Source organism: Ornithodoros turicata, chromosome 1, assembly GCF_037126465.1.
Source record: "Ornithodoros turicata isolate Travis chromosome 1, ASM3712646v1, whole genome shotgun sequence".
In the NCBI taxonomy this organism is placed as follows: Eukaryota; Metazoa; Arthropoda; class Arachnida; order Ixodida; family Argasidae; genus Ornithodoros; species Ornithodoros turicata.
In genome coordinates this window covers 120368729-120382404 of record NC_088201.1, presented here as the reverse complement: position 1 = coordinate 120382404, position 13676 = coordinate 120368729, and the positions used below count along the sequence as shown (strand labels likewise).

The following is a 13676-nucleotide window of genomic DNA, read 5'->3' as shown; positions in this document are numbered from 1 at the left end:
TAAATGTCTGCACAACGATTGAGACAGACAGGACTCGCGTAACTTGCCAATCTTCCAGCCTCACCGCAGACTATTTTCAAAATACTCACATATTTTTGTAGTCTAACAATAGATAGTTTGATCAGAAGTAATTATCATCTATCATTCTAGCCACAACTGGGTTATGTTACCAAGTACGTTAGTTCAATATGCCATATGATATGTTGCCAACTGATACACGTTGGTAGCTTATATTTACTCTCTAATTATTGAGGTGATGATGGTCACGATTCCTACTTGCTGGTTTATTGGGGCGCCAATGTGTTCAATACACCCATAGCGCAGGTTCTGTGATGTGTGTCACTGTGAAACTGCGGTCTACCGTAAACTTTTATCCCAAGGTAGACAAGCGTGCTGAGTGAAGCTCATTCGATATGAAGGCGTCGATGAAACAGGCAAATAGCGATACACTTGTGTGACTGTTCACAGCATTCATGAATATTTATAGTAGGAGGTACAAAGAAAACGGGTTGTCTTGGGCTAGACATAGTCATACATAGTCATAGTCATAGGATAGTTGGAGATGGGTCTATCCATGTCCCCAGAGGGGAAGGGGGTCAGAACCCCCTCCCCGTTCCATGCGCGCGGGCCCTAGGCGATGCCGGCATCAGAAAAGACAGTTAGGTGAAGCCGACTTGCAGAATGCGCCAGCAGCGCGCTGCGATTGCAAAGCAGTACAGTAACAGATAAATGGTCTTCCTAGTTTCTTTTCACCCTTTCATAGTACTTATGAGCTATGGTCCTCGTGTTCACGCCGTTTTTTAAATTAATGAATTTTGTTTTTGCGCTAGTAGCAATCGTGTTGAAAAAATCAAATAAAGCGCAGACAGAGCGTACCCGGTTCGAACACCTCTGTCGAGTGTTTCTCAGGAAGGCTGTGCAATTTTACAGCTGCGCAACCTCGGCACATAAATTAACATGTTAGTGAATTAGTCTCATCTAATTATACACAACGATCACTGGCAGCTATGGCGCAATGCCGGTGACTTATCCAGACTCCCTCTAATATTCCAAACTTTGTTCATGTGCGCTCCCTACATGCGCAGTCCTCGCTATTTCAGCTTCACACACAAAGCTGTACATGATATTTTTGAAACCTTGACGTATTCCAGTTGGGACAACCTGTACACGCATATATGTGCAGACAACTGCAGCAGTGTGTGCCATTATCATCACTGATGATATGTTTTGTTATGTTTCTGGAACATGACAGGCTGTCATGGTGGATGCAGGACATGCGGGGCTTGCCCTTGCAGCTGTGGTTCTGCTTGAGGTTGAGCAGGAACTGCATGACAGCTCAGGCCAGCAGCGCAAACGTCGAAGTGTGTGGGTGAAGCCATATTTAAATGGCGTCCCCAGATGAGCTGCTGTGAAAATCTAATGCGGGAGCTCGACATGGAGGACAAAGACAACTACAGGCGGTATATCAGAATGGACGTGTCCACATTTGAGCATTTGCTGAACCTGGTTCAGCCACACATTCAAAGGCAGGATACAAACTTCAGGGAAGCCATTTCGCCAGGAGAACGGTTATCCGTCACCTTGAGGCACCTCACAACTGGTGAGAAACTGAAGCCAACTCACTGTATTATATTCACATAGGCTGGACCACCATGGGGTTAATCATTGGTGGGTTGGCAAGTGCATTACTGAATTAGTTTTCTTTACATTCTCACTATCATGTGCAACATTACATGGCCTGAATGCTGTGTTTTAATGTGTTGCGGTATTCTGTGTATGACATTATGTAGAACAAACCATCAATATTTTTCCACACACATGAAGACTACGGATTTAACTAAACATTCATTCATTTCCTTTTTAAGGTGAATCGTTCCAGTCCCTTGGATTCCAGTTCCGTATGGCACACAATACCGTTGCAGGAATAGTGCTCGAGGTGTGCAGGGCACTGTATGCCGTCCTGAAGTTACAGTACCTGAAGGTGCCCACAACCGAGGATGAGTGGAAGAAGGTTGCAATGACATTCGAAGATTCTTGGAACTTTCCGAACTGCATTGGAGCCCTGGATGGAAAACATGTTCAGATCCTGCCTCCACCAAAGTCTGGGGCTATGTACAGAAACTACAAAGGCAGCTTCAGTATTGTGTTGATGACACTTGTTGGAGCTGAGTTGGAGTTTCTGTACACCGACGTTGGGAGGAACGGGAGACTTTCGGACAGTGCAGTTTGGAATGACTCCACCCTCAAGAATGCCATTGAAAGCAACAGCATTCACATTCCCTTGGCAAGGGTGCCTCGGGGAGGTGACACTAACCTGCCATATGCTATTGTAGCTGATGAAGGGTTTGGACTGAAGACTTACATGCAGCGCCCCTTTTCTGCCAGAGAGCTCAACGTCGAAAGACGAATTTATAACTACAGGTTAGGAGGGAGCATGCAACACTTTCCTTGCATTTAGCATAATACATACAGAGTGCAGCATAGATGTTGTTTTTGCAGTTGAGTTCTATGGCCAGGCGGGCATCCTCTCAAAGAAAGTATGTAATTACAAGATGACTAATTATCCGAAATTCATTAATGAGCTCTTTAATTAAAGAATTTCAGGCAAAAGCGAGATAGCAGATTGAGGGACTATCCTCTTTGCGCACCATTCCACATTTAAAAAAATCCCAAAATTCACACATGCATTAAAAAAATCCATCCCCAAATTTTGGTATGCAAATGAGCCACAACCAAACAAGCGTACCTGAGGACAGCGTCACCCTCACAGACGAATGCTTATCTGGGCCGAAAAGAGGTTTATCTGGCCAGCTGAGCAGCACCTAGTCTATTCATCGCCATCGCTCCAAATCACGTGGCACTCAGACGTGAAATAAACACGGCAATCTCCGTGTTCCCTGTCACAGCTGTTTCAGCTCATTTGGAAATCAAAATTCGAGAATTGATATTTTAACACACGTGCGTGTTTCAGGATTTGTTAAACGTGAAATGACTTGCAACTAGGATATTCTGTCAAAATGCCATCTTGCTTTTGCCCAAAACCCTTAATTAAATGTTAATGAATTTTAGGTAATTAGTCATCTTGCATTGCACACTTTCCTCAAGAGGATGTCCGTCTAGCCATAGAATAGTAGAATAGCCATAGTTTTTCTTATTTCCGTTCAAATACTCTCCGGAATCTTGAGGTTGGTCTTTCTACTTTTCCATTCACGAGTTCCAGAGCAGCCTGACGAGACATTGTGGGTGTCACATCTCCATAGTTTTTTAATACATTTCAATTAGTCAATCTCTTTCAATTAGGTGGTGTAAACCACGGTGTGTGGAGGCAACATCACACTGGTCTCGCTGAAGGGCAATGTCTGCAGGGATCTCAGGGACAAAACCACACGGTCAGAGCCAAGCAAGTCCGGGAGAACTTTTGCGCATATTTTAATGGCCCGGGGGCTGTGAGCTGGCAGCGACGTTCTGTCGGACTGGAGTAAGGTCGGCAAGTGGGAATGTGGAGAAACAGAAAAAAAAAAAACGGTTCAGCCAATGATCTTTGTGAAGTTATTACGATTGCAAATAAATTCTGTTGTTCCATGTTTTGTGCCTAGTGCTTTCTTGCATAATGTCCCCTTCCATAGCAAGTGGAATGCAGCGAATGATGGCTGGCTCCACCTATGCACAGCTGGCTTCAGAAGAGCTGTGCCTTGCTCCTGTGACACTTGAAGTGTCCCCGGTACCAGCTCCTGCCCTTTTGCGGGAGGGCCAAATGCAGCTGCCGCTAGTATATGTACATCCTGCACTAAAAGCAGAGGCTCTGTTTCATCAGCATCTCATCAGTTGCGTGTGTCTTATGTCAGCTCCAGAAGCCAACAGATATAACACATAAGAAAGCATTACAGCATAACAGCACTTTAAGTATGTGAGTGCTATAACTTTCCCTATTGCCCAAAACCTGTGTGCATTCCTCTGGGTCTAAAGTGCAAAAAATTTGAAAAATAGCTATGATTATACAAGTGACTGGAAAGAGAGCCACTTCTTTAGCAGTTTACAACTTCTTGAAATTGTTGTTGAACTAGTATTTCCACCACATAGCATCAAAACTTTTTAACTACAGTAGTATACTTCAAATGCAGTGATAATTATGGTAGCATTTTTACACTTTATTTATTTCTAATCTTTCCATGTGCATAGAAACAGCAACAAGATGCCTCAATAGCGACAAAGGGGGCATCTAAAAAATTTTCTCAAGAACCGGATAGGCCATTATTTACTGACACTGTGATTTGCAACTGTTGATTATTCTGTGCTTGTAGTATTCTCCCTACTCCTTTAATAGATCAAATTAAAAATGGTCTGCGTAAGTGCATGGCATATTTCAGCAACTGTGAGTGTATGCAGAAAACTGACATGCGTAGGCAATACTGTTTTGTAACGTTTCATTACAATGATTTAATGTGTGCTGATTACGAGCGCCTGTGTTTTGCTTTCTTATAACTGGAAATTAAAAATGGCACAAACACACACAAAAAAATTAGTAGCACTTATCTGTTTATTACTAATTACAACACTTGAGTACAGAGGCAGATCCGGAGTGACTGCGAGGGGGTCCTGCCTTGGACAGCATACTATTACAATACCAGGGTCAATTGAAACTATGTAACAACAGAAACTGTGTAGTGGGGGAGGACATCCCCCCCCCCACGCTTGCATACATGAAACATGACAATGCTATCACAGTATCAAACAACATATATGTGATTGTAGATGTCTTCATACCTGTTCTGCGGGAGTTGGAATGAAATCCAAGTCAGTGTTCGAGCTTTTGTGTGGTTTCCAGGTCTCTGGCTACGAGCAATCCCATCCAATGGGCGCACATTCCAACTACCAAAAGCGAATGTGAATTTTCATTTACGGAATGCTTTTTTCATATTTATACAGTTCAAAGCCAAGCAACGCTTCTGCAACAACACCCATGACATCACACTATTTCTGAGTAGTAATGACTGGGCTCTCATAGTGCACAACGCTCAACTGTCCTGAACACGATTTAATTAGCAATTAGAGCTAATTGGAACCCCCACATTAATCGGCACCCTCCAGGGAGTCACCACACTAATTGGGGATCGTCTAACTCGTGTCCAGACCAGCTGAGCGGTGTGCACTACGAGAGTCCATAAAAAAGAAAAAATAGATAGAGATAGAGTGGAGAGAAGGAGTTTAGTTGAAGATCAACGACGCCATCTTGAAGAAAGCGGTCTGGAACGGGCGCTGACCGTCGCTGGGCGACGGTGCACACAGGCAGGTTGCAAAGCATCGCAGCTATGACCACCAGTTCCGGACATCCTGTGACGTCATCATGGCATGTCTGGGCAAGTTAGGACAGCTCTGGACATGCAAGGAGAAAAACACTCGTAATACAGAGGGTGGGAAAGCAAGAGTAAATATGCAAACCATCAATAGCTAACAAGAAAATAGAACTAGTTACACAAGAAATGATCCCACCACAACAGGAGCGCAGACCGATGCGACTGCTCTATCCGACAGCCAGGCAGAGAACTGACTCGTAATGGTTTTTTTCTCCTGTATAAAGCCCCACAGCTGCACCCCCTAGCGGTTACTTTCTCAACTAATCTCACAACAAAATTATTAAGAATCACGCCAGTGCTACTCCGGTTCCCAAGGCAGAAGAAGATAGAAAATGGCGGGGATGCCCGGACAACAGCAACCAGCACCCGACGTGCACTGGCACGAAAATCACAAACAAAGCGGGAACAAAGTTGGCGAAAGCATTAGTTACACAACAAATCAGCTCACCACAGCAGGAGCGCAGACCGATGCGACTGCTCTCCGCGACAGCCAGCGAGAAACTGACTGGGACGCCACTGCGCGGCCGCTACGCATGCGCGCTCCTAGCGCCCTCTGGGACGACCACCTCTGAGAGGCTAAGAGAGAAGAGCATTCCTGCGCCCCCTGCTGGCCGTTCTCTTTGGTCGAGACATCATCCTATTGTCTCAGGGCTACACGTTTTTTTTTTTTTTTCACTACGACTCGCACGACTGCTGGGCAACAGAGGAAAACAAAGAGACACTTGAACAGAGTGAAAAAGACACTCACCATCATTTTTCACGTTCACAGCATTCCCTCATTGTAAATCCGCTCATCACAAAATCCACCTGCATGGTCGAACACCATTCACCAGTGACGAACCACACATCCGCACCCCATCAGGGGCAGACAGAACCCCAGCGAAACTAAGCTCTTCCACTGACGGCCAACGCAATTGCCAGGAGCAGAATTAGCGTGCCCACACCCGTCAGTGTCCAAGAGAGAAGTGATTCCTCGCGCCCCCTGCAGGCCGTTGTCATTGGTCGTGACGTCATCCTATTGTCTCAGGGCTACACTGTTTTTTTCCACTGATGCTCCTTTGGACAAGGTCAATCTACAATGAAGCCATGGCATGACGTCATCATGCACCTGCGTGGCTCAAGGGCGCGTGCGCTCTAGACAGGGGACCTGTTATTTATTGAATCACTATCCCTAGAATATTTCCTTTATTCTACTATAATGATTGCATAGGGAACTACTGCAGAAAAACACCATAGACAAGGGGAGATTGTAGCATTTCATTCCGAAAGTCTTACTATACAGGGGAAAAAAAAGGTTCAGCAAGACATGTCCATCCCAGCCAAGAGCCATCCACCTAACTGTAACACACCTGTCCCCCTCACGGTTACTCTCTGAACTAAATGAATCGCAAAATTATTAAGAATAGCTCTACTCCCATTCAAGGCAGCACTATCGTCATCCTCAGGAATATTCCTTGTACAAAAAGAAAAAAAAGAAAAAAAACTACATGTAGAAGGAAAGCATGTCAGAACAGGCCCAGGCATGTCAGCGCATGTTTGTCAGACAACAAGGAGGAAAAAAGCGAAAAGAAACAAAGAAGAAAACCAGTATCAAACTATTTCTAAGCACACGCACTCCTCTTATTCAAAAACAGTGCTCATCATAAATCCGTCCAGGGCAATACACACCATTTTTCAATTGCTACACTTTTTCCCAGTAACGGTCAATGCATTGCTACAGACTGCGTGACGTCATCACATCCTGTCTGAAGAAGACAGCGGCAAAGACTCCTATTATTATTTGAATCGCAAGATTATTTCCTTTGTCCTACTCTTAATGACATTCATTCTTTCATTAAAATTCATCAAAAAAGCACCCTGCATATTAACGATTTTCACCCCAAAGACTCATCATGGTCATTATAATTACAGTAAACTACCACTGCTCTTTTAAAATAATAAGTGAGACCACTCAACATCACCTCCAGGCTTATGTAATACATGACCCTTTCTATGCTCATACATTCGTTGTCTGAGGCTACACCTGCGAGCAAAAAGGCGCGAAAGCCGGGAGCAAAGTTCCATTCGCGCACGCCAAAGCACAAGACACAGAACGCCTTTACGGGAACAATGATGGCATTCACACGATATTAATGATTTTCTACCTTGCATTGCACTTTAGAAAAACTACCACAAAACTATAATTTTACGAGCCCATTAAAATTCTACTTTATATGGAAACTGTGATTGCCCTATTACTTGGATCGCTATTAATGAAGCGCTCCATTTTTTTCTCTCTTCCCATTTCAGCCTTGTCATGCAGACTCACATCCAAAATAATTAATTTACACTGAGGGTGCCGTACTTCAGGAATTCCTATCCTGCGCTCAGATGCAAGCATTTCTTCACGGATACCTTTAATAGCTGACTTCCTCAACATACCGAGCTCCTAACAACATCTAACAAACAATCAGACAAACCCTCTTCTCAGCTGTACCATGCGACTTTCTTCTGCGTAAAATCGGTGATTTGAGGAAGAGAGCAGCGAAAAATTGCGCGCACTTGTGCTTGACTTAAAGGTCAGCTATGCCGATTTTAAAGTGCCGCAGAACTGAGCGATACTCGTGCTGTGTGTTCATTACCGAACACTGAATATGTGTGCGAAATATCTTGCTCCAACTGTTTGTAGTTTTTTAGAAAACAGTTTTTTTTAGTTCCCACGCCCGGCCGTCAGACCGTAGGCAAACCCTGCGCACGGGCGCACCGAGGTCACTGCTCTCGGTTTATCTGTCTTTGGCTTGGCATGGACTCTTGGCTTGGCCGCTTGGCTTCTTTCGTTTCGACCTCTGTGCATCGTACATAAGCGAACAGCTGTTATGTTGTTGCTAAGCCGGAAACAAAGCATGTGAATATATATATATATATATATTTTACACGACGTCGTTTGGAAAGTGCACTTCCTTGTTCTGACCTTGCCTTTTATGGGCTGGAGCGATATCATACGTGATATGCCACGGCGAAGTTGTCGAAGATGCGACGGTGCTACGCTCTTAGAACAATTCATCGGAGCATTCAAGTGTTACCTATTATAGGCTGCCAAAAGACCAAGCAGTACGAAGCTCTTGGCTGACAGTGGTGCCTGCTAATTTCCGCTGCAAGGATTTCGTTCACGAATGTTATCATAGGTTACGCGCGACTCCAGAGACAATTTGGAATCTCGGCACGAAATCGTCTGATGAAAATCTGAGGTGCCCGGCGCACAACATTTTGAACGTGCCACGGAGGATCCAGGCAAAAAACGAGAGCAAAAAAAGGCAAGTCGGGGCTCAATATAAAAACTAGCAAGCTTAATGAATCGATTGTGCAGCTGTCCTACTGCGCTTACTCTGATATGACCACAATTAACAACACAATAGTATTGATAGTCTAACTTCTGAATTATCACAGGTGCATGCTGAAGGCGGAAATGAAGCATGATCTGGCTTTCATCTGGTGCATGAAGAAATTGATGACACATTAGTTGCAGTCTACCTCCACCAACAGGTATGACAATGTTATGTTATAATTTGAGTATTCACCTATGTTCAACTTTTCATGTGCACTGACATGCAGACATCTTGACACCACTTTTAAATCTGCCCTCAAAGTTACAACCTGTGCTTTCAGGGTGGAAAACAAAGGTCGCCATTCCGATTAGCTGCTATCTCCCAGTTCAAGCACTTTTGCTGTCTGGACACTGGTTCCTGTGGATGGGGTGTTACAAGCTTCACTGTCTGATATAGAAGGTACGTTACATTAGTTCAGTTAATTTGTCTTTTGGACATTTTTGTTACTGTTAGCTGGATTACTGTTGGACATACAATCCTTTATATGGACATACCTTTATGGACATCCTTTATGGACATACATACAATACACACAGAAGCTGATGTCGCCTCTGATAACGTTTTAGAATTTTCAGTGTCATCAACGTCCGTTGAGGAAGGTGCCTTTACTATCTGTGAATCTTTAATTAAGAATAGCCCAGAATTGATGTTAACATTGTCTACTCTTATTAATTCACTGTCTGTGTTCTGAGAGCTAAGAAAAATGGAAACTATTTATTTGTCACAACTTCACACTGGATGTGGTACTGGCTTGACATGTAAGCTAAAATACCTGGATTCTACAATAATTGTGTTGAACTTGGTGCATTACCGTGGGCAATGCCACATTCATTACATTTTTAGTGGGTCCGGTGCACAAATACTGTGTGCATACTGCATACATACATACTGTTCGATAGGCAAAAATACCTGAGCAGTGCTGTGTAGTCTTTTTACCCAAAGTCCATACTCTTATTGCAAAGTCACAGTACGTAGAACAGCAATGTGCTGGTATGCTGCGATAGAGATTCACAACAGAAAGAAGACTGTTGAGAGCATCTAAATTTTAATGAGACGAGACTTTCGTGCACAAGGCTGCTCTTGTTAATGTCTAACATGAAGTTACAAAATCCCAGAATATATAAAACTTGTTGTAATGTAGAGAGCGAGGGTTGGTACAGACATAAAAATAATTATACAATCACGTATAATAAAATAAAAAGAGGGTACAACTCCCCCCTCAACTCAACTCGACAACTCAAGAACTCTACTTATGCTCTACCTTACGACATGTCTTATATATTCTGGAATTTTGTAACTTGATGTTAGACCTCAATAAGTACAGCCTTCTGTGCAAAAGTCTTCTTTCTGTTGTGCACAATCATTATACAGTAAATACGACTATCCATTTCTAGTCATTAAATGTTTTTTTTTTTCTGCAGTGATAAGGACACATGCCAGAAAGGGAGTCTCTTTGGGATGACAAACCCTCATCACCTCATGAGGATACAATGGTTGACGAATGGTTCTCAAGCACATCGAAACTTCAACAAATAATTCTTGAAAAAGCCAGTCAGTACTAGCTACTACAGGAATTGAACGTGGACCCTCCTGCTACCATTCAGAGATGTTACATTTCAGGCGCTCATTGACTTTTGGTGAATTACTTGTTGACTTTGTCCCAAGGTTGAGCTCGCCACAGCTCACTTGCCCATCTGTTAATGTTGTGGCGTGTGTTGCATTTTTCTCTTTGTGTGTTCCAGACTCAGAACGGTTAATTTGGATCAGGTCAGGTACGTTTCATTTAGACATAGCAAACATAAAGTGGTGTTTCTCAACACAACTTAGCAGTGGCCTTCATGCATTACTGCACACGAACACAGGACACACACACACACACACACAGGACAGACACAAACACGTCCCTTTGTGTTCCCTAGTCTCGGGGTTTTACATATGCATCATCTTTACCAGCTCGCTTGCTTCCTAGCCATTTTTTCTGCACTTTTCTCTCTTATAGCTATGCGAGCAAAAGTGCGTGTAATTTTTCGCTGCTCTTTTCTTATTTTCTCTACTTTTATGTAGAAGAAAGCTTCCTGCGTAAAAGCTGAATAGTGTTCTATCAGTGGAAGTGGGGTTGTTTGTTTGATTTTGTTGGTGTCCGATATCTTGACGAAGTAAGCAGTGCTTAATTCTGCAGGTTTTTGAGCAGAAATGTTGGTATCTGAGCACGGCGTAGAAATTTCTATATTTCTCTGCTCCCTAAGAAAATTTGTACGTCGTTTTCCAAGCAGACCGCGTTTAGTTTACGCAAAATAGAAAAAAATGAAGTTGTGTATGCTCTATGATGATCCGCCGCAGGCTTAGGGCTTTTCCCCGATGAGCAGTGTTTTGTACGCGATGTCGCATGACTGGACTTGTTCGGTAGTGTTGCAATTTTTACCCTTCGCTAATATCTTGTTGCTGTCTTCTTGTGTTAGACGTTGAGCTTCGTAGCGATGTGCGGTAACGCTACGATTATTCCTGAGCGTTCCGTGTGTTTAATGCGTTGTCCTCTATGCGTGCATGCGTGTGCTTTTTTACTGATTTGTGACGTCATCGTGTCATGTCTGGACTTGTTTAGCAGTGTTGCAGTTCTTCCCGCTGCTAGTATCTTGTTGGTGCCATGTTGTGCTAGCCGCGTGGCTATGTGTGGTGACCTGAGGTCTTAAGCCTTTTCCCTGCTCACCTAAGGAAAATTGTGTATCCCTGCCCTGTGCTTTCTTTACGCAAGGGCAATGCGTCTGTGTATGTGGCACTATCAGATACCAGACATGAGTGTCTTTTTCTTAGTTTATTAGCATATGCTTCAAGTTTTTTAAGTCAAGCACAAGTGCGCGCAATTTTTCGCTGCTCTCTTTCTCAAATCACCGATTTTACGCAGAAGAAAGTCGCATGGTACAGCTGAGAAGAGGGTTTCTCTGATTGTTTGTTAGATGTTGTTAGGAGCTCGGTATGTTGAGGAAGTCAGCTGTTAAAGGTATCCGTGAAGAAATGCTTGCATCTGAGCGCAGGATAGGAATTCCTGAAGTACTGCACCCTCAGTGTAAATTAATTATTTTGGATGTGAGTCTGCTTCACTGCATGACAAGGCTGAAATGGGAAGAGAGAAAAAAATGGAGCGCTTCTTTAATAGCGATCCAAGTAATAGGGCAATTATAGTTTCCATATAAAGTAGAATTTTAACGGACTCGTAAAATTATAGTTTTGTGGTACTTTTTCTAAAGTGCAATGCAGGGTAGAAAATCATTAATATCGTGTGAATGCCATCATTGTTCCCGTAAAGGCGTTCTGTGTCTTGTGCTTTGGCGCGCGCGAATGGAACTTTGCTCCCGGCTTTCGCGCCTTTTTGCTCGCAGGTGTAGCCTCAGACAACGAATGTATAAGCATAGAAAGGGTCATGTATTACATAAGCCTGGAGGTGATGTTGAGTGGTCTCACTTATTATTTTAAAAGAGCAGTGGTAGTTTACTGTAATTTTAATGACCATGATGAGCCTTTGGGGTGAAAATCGTTAATATGCAGGGTGCTTTTTTGATGAATTTTAATGAAAGAATGAATGTCATTAAGAGTAGGACAAAGGAAATAATCTTGCGATTCAATAAATAATAGGAGTCTTTGCCGCTGTCTTCTTCTTCAGACAGGATGTGATGACGTCACGCAGTCTGTAGCAATGCATTGACCGTTACCGGAAAAAAGTGTAGCAATAGAAAAATGGTGTGTATTGCCCTGGACGGATTTATGATGAGCACTGTTTTTGAATAAGAGGAGTGCGTGTGCTTAGAAATAGTTTGATACTGGTTTTCTTCTTTGTTTCTTTTCGCTTTTCCCCCCTTGTTGTCTGACAAACATGCGCTGACATGCCTGGGCCTGTTCTGACATGCTTTCCTTCTACATGTAGTTTTTTCTTTTTTCTTTTTGTACAAGGAATATTATTGACGATGACGATAGTGCTGCCTTGAATGGGAGTAGAGCTATTCTTAATAAATTTGCGATTCATTTAGTTCAGAGAGTAACCGTGAGGGGGACAGGTGTGTGACTTTATTCAGGAGGAACAAAGCGTCATTATTCAGTTAGGTGCATGGCTCTTGGCTGGGATGGACATGTCTTGCTGAACCTTTTTTTTCCCTGTACAGTAAGACTTTAGGAATGAAATGCTACAATCTCCTCTTGTCTATGGTGTTTTTCTGCAATAGTTCCCTATGCAATCATTACAGTAGAATAAAGGAAATATTCTAGGGATAGTGATTCAATAAATAACAGGTCCCCTGTCTAGAGCGCACGCGTCCTTGAGCCACGCAGGTGCATGATGACGTCATGCCATGGCTTCATTGTAGATTGACCTTGTCCAAAGGAGCATCAGTGAAAAAAAAAACAGTGTAGCCCTGAGACAATAGGATGACGTCACGACCAATGACAATGGCCTGCAGAAGGCGCAAGGATTCACTTCTCTCTTGGACACTGACGGGTGTGGGCACGCTAATTCTGCTCCTGGCAATTGCGTTGGCCGTCAGTGGAAGAGCTTAGTTTCGTTGGGGTTCTGTCTGCCCCTGATGGGGTGCGGATGTGTGGTTCGTCACTGGTGAATGGTGTTCGACCATGCAGGTGGATTTTGTGATGAGCGGATTTACAGTGAGGGAATGCTGTGAACGTGAAAAATGATGCTGAGTGTCTTTTTCACTCTGTTCAAGTGTCTCTTTGTTTTCCTCTGTTGCCCAGTAGTCGTGCGATTTGTCCTGACGTGTTCTGACATGCCCCGATGTGCATGCTTTCCTTTGTTGACGCTTTGTATTTGTTCTTGTTTGACAAGGAACATTGTTGTCTTGACGATTGCGCTGCCCTGAATGGGAATAGTGTTATTGTTAATAATTTCGCGATTAAATTAGTTCAGAAATCAACCGCAAGAGGGATAGATGCATGACTTTATAGAGGAGAAAAA

General features: G+C 43.3%; 1 protein-coding gene across 1 annotated transcript; it reads left to right on the top strand.

Annotated features, from left to right (window-relative positions):
• Positions 1-1419: 1419 nt before the first annotated feature.
• LOC135384476 (uncharacterized) lies at positions 1420-2458 on the top strand. The gene is made up of 2 exons (XM_064613680.1): positions 1420-1600; positions 1866-2458. Exons 1-2 carry the CDS (start codon positions 1420-1422, stop codon positions 2456-2458), a joined length of 774 nt encoding a protein of 257 aa, XP_064469750.1.
• Positions 2459-13676: the final 11218 nt, after the last annotated feature.

Bases quoted from the DNA above. Each gene is read 5' to 3' on its own strand.
- LOC135384476 (XM_064613680.1), top strand. From the start codon at position 1,420: ATGCGGGAGCTCGACATGGAGGACAAAGACAACTACAGGCGGTATATC. The intron at 1,601-1,865 runs GTGAGAAACTGA...TTCCTTTTTAAG, and splicing joins CTTGAGGCACCTCACAACTG to GTGAATCGTTCCAGTCCCTT.